This window comes from Buteo buteo, chromosome 9 (genome assembly GCF_964188355.1).
Source record: "Buteo buteo chromosome 9, bButBut1.hap1.1, whole genome shotgun sequence".
NCBI classification, from domain to species: Eukaryota; Metazoa; Chordata; class Aves; order Accipitriformes; family Accipitridae; genus Buteo; species Buteo buteo.
Genome location: NC_134179.1, coordinates 29,247,972 through 29,260,262, shown reverse-complemented (window position 1 = coordinate 29,260,262; position 12,291 = coordinate 29,247,972). Strand labels below are relative to the sequence as shown.

Sequence of the window (12,291 nt, the reverse complement as noted above, 5' to 3'; positions counted from 1 at the left end):
CTCTGTCCTGCCTGCTGTTCTGATACGATTTCATTTGATGGTTGCCTCAGGTACAGGTCTGCAGATAAGCAGACTCTGTGCAAGAGATGTAAGCACCTGGATTTAAACTGATGGGATGTGGCTTTCCAGATCTCAATACTTAAAAGAAGGCACATTCCCTCAAATGAAGAAGTACTAGTTAGGCTTGAGTATGGGATATGATTTTTGTGGACTATCAGTAAAGAGGAATGGCTCCTTCAGCCATACTTAAAGGCACTCAGTTCAGTTTCTGTTGGGAGCTGAATATCTTCATCCTCTTTCTTTTTTTTCTTTTTTCTTTTTTTAAATACTTGAGTCCTGGAAGTTTAAGCATATAGGCCACTAAAGATTGCAACAACTGATTTGATGACAGGAACGTTTCCAGCTACTGCTGATTTCCAACATACTGAATACTGTTAGTTGGTTACTTTGTAGTTAGCATGGGATGTATCTACTGTCCTTACCTCTTTCATCAGTGCTGCCTGCTTGCTCTGTAAATCCTTATTATGTGTGGTGAATGTCTGCTGCCTTCTCTTCTAATTTCCAGCCTAAAACGTTTAAGATTTGCACCAGGCAAGATGCACTCCTTAATCTGACTCAGAATCCAGCTCCCTTTCTTACGCTGCAGAATGAGCCTTAGCAATTAGTTGCCAGCCACAGTGCATACCAGGAATCTGTCCCAAGTATTTGCAGAGGCAAGGGTACCTTTAAAACTATTAAGGACGCATTGAGAGTTTCTCATTTAACTTGGCCATGGGCCTATGTACTGTCTGATTGGTTTTAAGAACATGTGCTTTGAAAGTATGATTTTGGTCCAAAAAAAATGCATATTGGACAGCTCCAGAATAAGCCTGGAAGTGTCTTGCAGCCTGGCACTATGTTGCCTATCTTTCTGCATCGTACGATGCTCTTAGGCTAATGCAGCCTTAAATAGCATGGCTTCTCTTTTGTGGTGCCAAATCTGGGCGAGTTTTTCTCCTATACTAAGAAAACATGAATGGCTGTGATATGTCATTCAACCATAGTAAGATCTCCTAATCCAACATCACCCCTGAGGAATTTTGTTAGGCAGTTACATGCAAGTTTCACTATCCTGCCAGCTAGCAACAGGCACATCTTGCCTTCCAAGCTGCTTGTGTGCTGAACATTTAGTCTGAGGTGTACTTGTCAAGAAAAAAATCTTGTTACAAGTAGTTCCATAGTACATCAAACTGTATCTTTTTCCTACTCTTGGATTCTGTTAAAACATGCTTTGAAAGAAAAGAAAACAAAAACACTACTTGATAAAAAAAATTCTGCTGCCCCAGTCAAGCCTTACAGAGTATTAGTTCCTTCAATATACCTGGTGTATTTCCTCAGATATGATAATCACTGGCATTTACGAAGCAGTTGAACTGCTAAGAGATGCTCTGCTAAACATCTCCAAAAGACTCTTCATAGTTTTACATCTTCATTCATCTCCCTATGACAGCATGCAGGTCTGTAAATCAATTAAAGTATCAGTTTGTCCATGTGGTTGGGTTAAAACATCTGTAGAATATTACCGACCATTTTAACTGGTCTTTTTGCAACTACCTTTAGTCAATACTTTTAAGCCCTCTCTGTTTCTCCTGTGGATACATGTAATGCACATTGCCCTAATTTTGTTGTAAACATCAGCAGCATGTGGGGCTTTCTGCTTTTCTGTTGATAAAGATGTCAACATCCTGGTATATCCTTGCACTGGGACCCAGCTCAGCTTTTAATGGCTTGAGTTGTGAAGCTGGCAAATGGGCTTCTTATCGGTTCAGAAGCTGAGAACACTAGAAACTCGGCCATGTCCAAGTAACAAAACTTTGACCGAAACCCATGCTGACAACAGTGATTGGGAGCAATCTGCTGCTGGAATTCAAGTTACTCTGTTGGGTGAGCCTGTGGGTTGCATGTGGTATCTCTGACAAGGTGCCCTGGTGTAGGGAGCGACCAACTGAGCATGGCATGACACTGCTGATAACGTGTCTTAAGACTTGGAGGGTGCAACAGGTGAGAGATGAAATCTGACCCTCTAAGGCTGCCCTGGCACTCCCTGAAAAAGGGATTGTAGAAGAAGAGGATGCAGCGTGTGGAGCTGTGGATATTCTTCTGCCACTTGTGTGCCTGTCTATTGTCAGGATCTGCTCTCTGGAACAACTTTTAAATACACTATCTTTTGGAGGAGTGTGAATGCCTCTGCTAGTTGTAGAAACTCTTAATATACACTTCTACAAGCTGGCTTTGTGCCCTGCTGCCCCCAAATGAAAGAGGATCAGTGTTGGGAGGGTTTGTCTAGATTCTTTGAAGCTCCAATATATGAAGGTCCTTTGAGTGAGTTCTGCACAGAAGGGGAGGATTTTCTATTTGATTCAAATATATGTGCTCTTCCTCTTCTGTTTTGCTCAGATAGGAAAAGTCATCATCTTTTATGGTATTATGAAATGAACAGCAACATCTAGACTAACCTGGCTTCTGACTCTAAAGTCACACCATGTTTTGTCCCAAAATCTAGGAGTCAGTTGCCAGAGCAGCAGTTACTTCAAGGTTACTTCTGAGCAAACAAGGGGAATTCTGAAATAATGAAATTATTTAAGTCTACCTGAAATAATGAAATTGAGCTCCCCGAAATTTTGTTATTGTTTTACAACAATGTGAAGTTATCTTCTGAATTATGTACCTCTTAGATCCCACAATGGCATTTCATGTTGTTTTTATTTTTATTTTAGCCAGACAGGCTCAAATAGGAGAAAAATAACTATTTCTTTAGCAGTGTTTGTGTACCTGGACTTACTAGTTCTTAGGATCAGCAGCTTTCCCTCAAAGCTTTTGGCTTTATGAAACCAGTCTTATGGAAAGTAAGAATCGATTAATAGAACTGAAGCAACATTTAGTCATTACCTTGTTTCCTTTAGGACATGCTAAAATGAAGGAATACGATCTAATAAATCTCTAACGCAGATTAGTCTATACGTTGTAGTAAAAGAAGATACTTTAATGTTCAAATTAATCATTAATGAAGTCAATGTTTGGTAATTTTCAATCAAGTCACTGATTAATGTCTATAAAATAAAAACAAAATGTTTGTAAAAGACTAACTGCTGCCTAATATCAAGGCAAGTCTGAAAGGGTGAGAAAAATTATTTTAAAAAATAAAATGCAAAATCTGCAAATTATACCTTCCCCTTTCTCTACTTCAATTTGCTTTCCATACTGTTGACTACATGCTTTGGACAAGCTAACAAGGATGGAAAAAACCTGTGGTGTTTTGGGAAGGTGAAGTGGCATGAAAAAACCAAGAATGTAAGGCTTGTTTTCATCTTTGTCCCACGTAGCCATGTCCTGCTAGTAATACAGTGTTATGAGCGCTTGTGGTGTTATCTAGCTTAGGATTTGTGGTGATGTCTGTATTTTTAAGTGTAGTTTGTGGGGCCCTTTGATCTATTTCATGTGATGATGAAAGTTAGAAACTTACTCTCAAAAGCAGCAATTCTTACAGAGCTTGAAAATATTATCCAAGAGTTCCCTAAAGTGTCAGAAATCTTGTTGGCAAGGAAAAAAGTTAGCTGGGCCTCCTTCTGCTTCTCTGACCTTCCAACAATTATGGTCCAGGACTGTTGGAGAGCTTAGGGCTAGCATCACTCCTCTATAGGGCATCGTGGAGAATTTACTGCTTATCAGGTATGAAACTAATTTATTAAAAATCAGAACAGCAGGTGTCTCTTCAACTTTGTTAGTCTATCTTCTAGTGTCACCCTCCTCATTCTCCCTTGTCTCCCATTCTGGTAGGCTTCCTGTTGCCCCATATGGGGGAATACCTGTGTATTTAAACTACATGTAATTATGAAATGTGGAAGTGAATAGTGCTAGTACTATGGTAGAACAGTGTTTATGTGGTCCCTTTAGCATTCATTTTCTACAAGATCTTCAGAGTTTTCCTTCTTTAATGATATAAAAACTACTAATATTTTTCTAACTTCTTTATTACTGTTGGTTATAAAATGATGACTAGGCATTTATTATTGTAAAATAAGCTATTTTAGAAATTTGCCTTGAATCAAAGCAAGTTGCTTACTGTAACTTGAACACTTGATGTTTACTTTTAGGAGAATCTGATCTCAATGGAGCAATAACAGAAGCAGGAAAAACCTATGAAGAAATCGCCAGTCTTGTAGCAGATCAGGTAGAATTATTATGAATGCATTGGCATAGCTTGTACAAACATACCACCTATTTGGATAACTTCTGACTTTTTCTTTTTTTCGTTCCTGTTAAAACAACTGCTAGTGCTGCAGACCAGTTAAATGAAATTACTATTAATACTTTTAAATGCACTTTTGTCTTCTTTTCTACTATATGTCAACTTAGGAGGGATGTGATGGGAGGGTCTAAAATACTAAAGTGATTACTTCCTCTTTAAATGTGTTTTCTGATGTCAGTGAGCTGTCTTCATTACTGATACAAAAGAATGAGATTTAATCAAGGATCGGGTTTTTCCCTTCCCCAAATGTCTACAGGATCCAGATCTTACTGTGTTTCATTGTCTTGATGTGCAATTGCCTGCTTTAGTAAAAATTTAGCTTAAATAATTCCTGATTGGTGTCAGTATTCAAGTCATAAATTGATGTGTAGTGTATTAAGCTTAAAGTCTCCAAAACGTAGATTCTCTTGATCTCAGGGTTGAGACTGGAAGTTCTTGAAACAGCTTTCCAAGTTAGTGACTAAGGAGACGCACCAGTGCATGTACATATCTGTATATGTAATGAGATTGTACTGGTAACTCCTCTTCAGTGAAAGCTTGAGGCAAAACCCCTCACTTCATAAGCTAACGTTGAATAAAACAAAGAACAGAGGCATTTGCTCACTGGTGCTTGGTGCCTTACTCCAAAAAGCTTTTATTTTAATAAGGACCTTTTTAAATATGAAAAACTTGCAACAATTAATATTTTGGTTTGGGGTTTTTTCTATTCTTTCCTTCCCTTTTTTCCCTCATCCTTTTTTGGCATCATAGTTTCTTTTCTGCGATGTTAATATGCCACAGATAACTTCTACTAATGCTTACACTTCGTTTATTAGCCGAAGAAAGATCTTCACTTTTTGATGGAAACAAATCATGAATATAAGGGATTTCTTGGTTGCTTCCCTGACATCATAGGAGCTCATAAGGTATGTGAGGGGCCTTTCCTTTTAAGGGTTGGGCAGTAGGAAGATCTACAGCAACAAAAGTGGTGGTATGGTACGCTGCATTTGTGCAGAAGCCTGGGCCCTTCTTCCAGAAACACTGAAAGTTTCTGTGGAACTGGCATGTTGATTTTTAAAATAAAAAAAAAATAATACTTGCAGGGCAGGAAAGCTAGCACTTGTCTTGAGATTTGAGAATATCATGACTTTCTGCTATAGTAGAGCACTAGGAGCTTCATGACTTTCTTCAGGTTAACTTTATGTCCCAATGTGGTGAATAGCAGTAGTGTAAATTTGTAGTATTTGAGTCTTACATGGTAGTTGATACTAAACCATACCAGTATTGTAGGAAAAATTCGGTACACTTACATGGCTAGCTTACTGATATGTGATAAATAATCATGCACTGCCTAGAAGTTTCTTTAATATTTAAAAAAAAAAAAAAAAAAAAAAAAGAGAGAGAATAGGACTAACTTTTCTGGGGAAGGAAACCCACAAAACACCAGCAACAAAAACCAACCTCTTTCTAACATGAAAGCCATTAAATAATAAAACAATAAATTTAGCCATTGTGTCCAGTTTGGGATATTCTGCTTTTTTTCGGTCCTAGAGAATTCCTTATGTTCACATGCCTGCTGTAACATATTTCAAGAAACTAAAAATTTTGAAGCGTTAAATTAGTACACAAGTATTTATTTTTTTTTACCACTTGAAGTGTTCAATGTATAAAACAACATACTTCTGAGAGTAACAAAGATAGGAGCATATCAGATTTGTGTATTCTTTCTTCAGGACACTTGCGGTCCCTCGTCCCACGGAATCCTTGGGGAAAAATACCACAAAAGGAGAATAAATGTTTTTAAAACTCGAAACATAAGCCTTTTGCCAAGAGACGTGTAAATAGATTGATTCTCTTGAATGTTGTTTGGCACAAATACATTGTGAAGGGGGAGGCATTTCTTCTTATGCTTGTTGTCTGTGACACAAGGATTTTCCCAAATCAGAAGTTATGCATTGCAATGAGTTCTAGTCTCCTGGAAAATCACTCATGTTGTCTTACCTTGTATAATGTGCAAATAAGGTGCTACAGGCATTTGATAGTTTGAGGCTTTTGGATGCCTGTTGTGTTGGTCAGCTGTATTTTGAAACTTGATCCTTTTGTTCTTTCTGTATATATCCTTGTGTATTACTGCCTTTACCAAACTTAGCTTCCTAGTGACTGTGTTCATGCCTGTGTTCGAAGTCACTTTTGGCAAGCTGTTAGGACTCTTGAAAGCAATAGTGAAATAACAAACTTGGGTGAAAATGTGGGAAGGCAGAATTGGTCGTTGTGCATGTATATATATTTGTGTAGTGTGCAAGCTCAAAATGTGGCCAGTGGCATTTTAGATGATTATAAAGACCTTTGACTACTCTTTTAATGTACTTTTTTAATCTTTCTGCATATGGTTTCTACAGGGAGCAATAGAAAGAGTGAAGGAAAGTGATAAATTAGTTGCAACCAGTAAAATAACACCACAAGACAAACAGAACATGGTGAAACGTGTGAGCACCATGGCTTATGCACTACAAGGTAAACCAAATTTTGGGCTATATGGCAATATTGTAGACCTCTGAAGGACATCTCCTAAGTAACAAACTTTGAAAGAGAATCTTTGTTCTACCAGGAATGATAATAAAAGCTAGGCATGGTTTGGGGTTTTTTTTGTGACCTGCTTAGATTTTCCTAAAATTGCAGTTACCTTGCCCAATGTTTTCTTTCAAATCTCATATTGCTATTGCAAGAGATACTTATTTTGGAAATGCATTAAAAACAAAACAAACCACCAAACACCAACCACCCCAGGCTGATTCTTTCACTTTGAAGTGATAATGTCTCAAAGAAAAAGTATGGGCAGAAGTGTTTTTTCTGACTCATGGTTTAGTCAGGCATGATCCAGTTGAGATTCATGTTCTTGTGGATAAGATTTTATTTCCTGGATGTTCTTTGAATGAACTTTTTCCTCTTTAGGTTAGAGATGTTGTAAATATGGGACATAACACACCACACTTGAAAAACTGGGGGAAGTGAGGAGTCCGGGCTCAGTCCTGCAGGATATCAAGCCCTTAAGTACATCCTGTTACTGTCTTCAGTGGGACTACTTATTGCTGAGGGAGTTGCATCTTTTTTCACTGACTTAAAGCCAAGAGTACTCAGTATTTTACAGGACAAAGTCAGAGCAGCACACAAAACTGATTTTAAAAACAAACAAGAAAACTCCCCACTCCCTGTTTCATGGTCACAATGATGCAAGACGACTGTGCTGTATAAGTGGCAATCATGGAAGAGACCTCTAGGATGTCTCTTACAACCTAGAATATTCCTTCTCCCTCTATTTGTATCTCAAAATATACTTAACTTTTTATTTCGGCCATAAGCTGTGATTTGACAAGAGATGCAGAAAGTGGTGAAAGGCTTTACAAGTTCAGTAATGCTATTTCTCAAGTTTCTACTGAAACAGCCTCAGTCAAGAATAGGTCAAACACTACTGGCTGTATCTTTTTTTGAGCTAAATATTTACAGCTGTGGCTTACAACTTGATATCTATACCCTTGGAAATCTGAATGTCCTAGCCAAATTCTGTTGGAAACACTTCAGGAAAGAGCAGTTACCTCAGGAGGAGAAAATCCCGCTTCTATTCTTTACCAAATCTTTGTACACCTGAGTATTGTAACAAGAACCTGGCTTTATCCAGGAAGTGTCCATATTTTAGCAGTGAGTAATTGACATCCTACCAATTTTACAAACAGTTCCATCATAGTCTGAGTGCTGCAGGCAAAACAGGTTGTGGAAGCATGAGAACAGTAACTGTGCTGGCAGGGCTGGACACTGATCTTGTTGCACAGTAACTAACCTGAACTGAGTGAAACTATTCCTGATTACGAATGCTTCTCTTAAATAATTTGCCTCCTGGGTCTAATTGCAGCTGAGATGAATCACTTCCACAGTAACCGGATTTATGACTACAACAGTGTCATTCGTCTGTATCTGGAGCAGCAGGCACAGTTTTATGAAACGGTAAGGTGTAGCATTTCAGTACCATTTTCCTGGCGCATGCTGTGCTGCTGCTTTCATAAGAAATACTCACAATACTTAATCATCTTTTTGTATAAGCCTCTCCCAGAGAGCAGATATTTGAAGAATTGTAAATGTAAAAAAAAAAAAACAAAAAAAAAAACCCCAAAGAATGAGTTAAAGTAGTATTTTCCTATAGATACTATCCTATGTATATGACTATGTCATTAGACCTATTAGACCTAAAAACCAGTGTTGAGAAACATTATTGTTGACAGCTTGATTTTTTTTTTTTTTTTCAATGCCAGTACTAAAGTTACAAAGAATTTTAGTTCTATGACATGCAGTAAGACCTGCTGCACTGAATGCAACAATAAACCATTTGAATGAAATTTCCTTCCCATAGGATGGGAGGACAAAGGGCAGCTGCTGTGATTTAAAGCCTGATGTATGCAAGTGTGGGGTGGGGGGGACTGGAGTGGTTTAGGTGACTTATTAAATATGTTAACTGAGCACTTGACCTACAACCTTAGTTCTCATTTAACATTGTTCTTATGCACGTATTCCTTGTGGTTTTTTTAAAGGAAACCCGAGGACAAATTTTCTAATTTGATAAGCTGGTAAAACATGTGAGTTCAAGTGTGCTGGAACCTGGCTTCTATTACTTAAAGGAGGAATATAAGGAACTGGTTGCCCTTCCCAGCAGTAAAAGGTGCCAGTGGGGTTTCAGAGGTATCTTTTGTGGATGAGAACTTCAGGTCCCCCGTTAGGTCACTTTGCTCAGTTTCTCTGACACATCTGATGGGGTTAGGCATAGGTTTCCCCTTACCTTCCTTCAGTCTCTTGTCCAGTCTATCCCAATTCTTCTGGTTGCACCCTCACCAGTCTCCTTGTACCAATCCTCTCTTCCCCGTACAGGGACCAGATCCATAGTCACATGTGGGGTGCTGGCTACCATGAGAGCTGTGGGGAGAGCGCAGGAGCTCTGTTCTGATGTGTGGCCTTGTTTCAGCAGGGAAATGGATTTCATGAAAAATCTGGCTTTGTTCCTGTAGCCCTCCTGCATAGTGCAGTGCTAGATAACCTAGCAGGCAGAATGACAGCCCTGCCTACAATACTTTTTCCAGTACAACCTGAGCAGTGAAAGCACAAAATGAACAAGGCAGAAAATGTATATATGAGATGAAAAGTCTTTATAATGGAATGCTTTGAGAGTCCTATATACACAAAATCTGCAGTAAAATCTGCAGTTTTTCAGAAAATGAGGCAACAATTAATTTCTTAGCCTGCTGTTGTATTTCTGCATAGTATAAAGTGACTACATATTAAATATGTTCTGTTTCTTTGTTTCAGATTGCACAGAAGCTGAGGCAGGCACTCAGCCGCTTTCCTGTGATGTAGAGAATAATATTCAACAATAAAGAACAACTCCGAAGTGCTTTTCTGATTTGGGGGCAATGCTAATAAAAACTTGTTAGCCTTTGCCAGCCAAAAAAACCCCACCAAAAACCCCCACCAACAGAAATCAGTTGTAGAAAAAAAGAATTATTTAAAATTTTACTTTATCAGCCTAAATCATAAGATAAGGTTCTCTTATCTTGAATGCTCTCTCATTTGTATCATTATTTAAATAAAACAGCTAGATAATGCTGTCAGTTATAGGGATCTAAATTATCAAACTGATACATTGCCATGGACTTCATGCAGACTTGCGTCTATCAGATGTTCTTCCAAAAACTCTTAATCAACATCAGTTACACATTTTTATCTTTTTTTTTTTTTTTAAAGTGGGAAAGCAGACAAGTTTGAGAATTACTTTAATACTCATTATATTCAATTCAGCTCTCTAGCGATTCAGTAGCCAGGAGGAATTATATTTGTGTATGTTTCTGGTACGTGTTCATGATAATCTCCTGAATGAACACTGTTCTAAGTTTTGCTTCCCATACACAACCATGGCAAACTGCTCCCATTATGACTTCTGGTAAGTATCATTCATTCTTCTCTTTCTTTTTTTCCTTCTAACTAAATCTTGTACTTGTGGCACACCACCTCAGAGCTTATGTCAGGCTCTTTCTTTCTGGCTATGCCCTGTGTGAGAAGACAAAGTACAAACTAGGAAAGAGCCATTCAGGAATGTGTGGAAAACAGTTTTCCATACCAGCACTTTGCCACCCCCTGATGTTATGCCATAAGGCACTGGTGTTCCTCAGTGATATAGAGGGCCAACTTCCCTTTTATCCCTCTGAGAGTTTGAAGTGTTTCAGCAGGGGGGACACTGCCACATCTAACCGAAACTAATATAAGTCCCCAAACTCCAACTAAGCTCAGGTCTTCATGTAGTAGTATGGTATGCTATTGGCTTGGGTTAACTTTTTGTTACCTTCTAATGCAAACTAAAAGGTGACAAAACTACTGAATAACATCATTAGTTATCACACAAACTCTGTGCTTTGATCAACATCTCTTATCAAGTGGCCCAGTGTCCTCTTTCATACTACTGAAATATCATTTGAGGCCTGGGCTTCTCAAAACAAAAAAGCCACCACCAACCTTGTTCACAATGCACACGAACTACAGTAATTCATTTCATGCTATAAGCAAGCAGGGAAGCCAAAATGCTGTTTTTGCTAAAATGTGCCTAGAATATAAACGTTTTAGCAAAAAATAAAAACTAAAAAAAAGGCATTTTACCAATAAGCCATTCTGAGTGACGGGTACAGTCTGCTGGTTGAATAGTTGCCTTACTCTGTTTTTGCACTGGTGTTACTTTTGTGTGCTAGAAGGAAAATCTGGGTCTGCCTGAATAACCTGAAACCAAACCAAACCAGACTAAGCCTCAGTCAAGTCTAGATGTTTTTCAGTGTCACGGGTTTTGTTCACGTTTTATAAACCTTGTCTTTTTCTCCTCCCAATTTTAGTTGTTCGCTTCCAAAATTCCATAGCGCAGTGTTGTTTGATACAGCCATTTAAATATGTACAAATTGTAAAGAATGTGTATAAATGTTTTACACCAAATGTAAGATCTGCTTGCATGTAGAAGCAGCTTATATAATAAATTGTTACAACATGTACAGTAAATTCTGAAATCACTTTTTCAAGCCAGCATTTTTTTAGCATTTGTATATTCACTTTTTGGTAATGAAATCTCTTTGTAACAGACTCTTAATTTGGGAGGGGAAGGGGAGGTCTTTTTACCAATCTTTAAATAGCTCCATATGCACTAAAGTTGAAGGTTCTTTATCTTGAATAGATCATTTTAGAATCTAAGTGTAAGCTGTGCATTCCCAGTGCAGGGAAGCTATGACAGTAGGAACTGTGTCAGAGATGCAACATTTTGGCAAAAAAAGAAAAACTATGTTTAAAGACTTCTAGTAAAATGAAGTTAAACTGATAATAAATATTTATGTGTATCCACCAGACTATTTTATTTTTTTCTTTGAAATCATCATGTTGCTTTTTAACAGGGTGATGCAGTATGAGGCAAATCCTCCTTATAGCTTTTCATCAGCTTACACACACTGGCCAGCTGAGGAATGAGAAAGCATCCATGTGTCTTCCATAAAGCAGGCATCACAACTGAATGGTATAATAGTGCTAGTGACTGCAAACCAGCAAAGGCTACGCATATGTTGTAAGCTTTCATTATTCAGGTCAGTCCAGCTCGTGGTTGATGGAACCCTCCTGACTGCAAATAAGTAGTAGAGCACAGTGGTACTGTGTATTCCTGGCTTTGTGTCAGCATGGTGTTGACCCAGAATAGAAATTAGATTGTCTTTGGTATTTGTTTTTTTAAATTAGACATGAATAGTGGCATAGTTAGGTTGGGTGAGTTGGGAGCAACAGAAAATCTTCACACTGAAGATGCAGTCATAAAACAAGAATAACAAGTTAGAGTAAGACCTGAGCAGTGCCGTCCTGAATTTCATTTGTCATAGCTGAATAATTAATCTCTGGAGCATAAAAAAGCCTTAATACTGTTTACTGGTTTATGCTTTTCTTTGAGGGTGAGTCAAAGACTGGCATTA

At 38.1% G+C, this 12,291-nt stretch overlaps 1 protein-coding gene across 2 annotated transcripts in view; it reads left to right on the top strand.

The window, feature by feature from the left end:
• Positions 1-11,685, top strand: part of SNX9 (sorting nexin 9) — a 64,399-nt gene extending 52,714 nt beyond the window's left edge. For both annotated transcript variants that reach the window (XM_075035925.1, XM_075035924.1), the window contains exons 14-18: positions 4,134-4,210; positions 5,104-5,193; positions 6,667-6,781; positions 8,175-8,266; positions 9,617-11,685. In XM_075035925.1, the coding sequence (XP_074892026.1) occupies positions 4,134-4,210; positions 5,104-5,193; positions 6,667-6,781; positions 8,175-8,266; positions 9,617-9,664 (422 nt within the window). In that variant the 3' untranslated portion in view covers positions 9,665-11,685. The remainder of the gene's footprint in view (positions 1-4,133; positions 4,211-5,103; positions 5,194-6,666; positions 6,782-8,174; positions 8,267-9,616) is intronic.
• Positions 11,686-12,291: the final 606 nt, after the last annotated feature.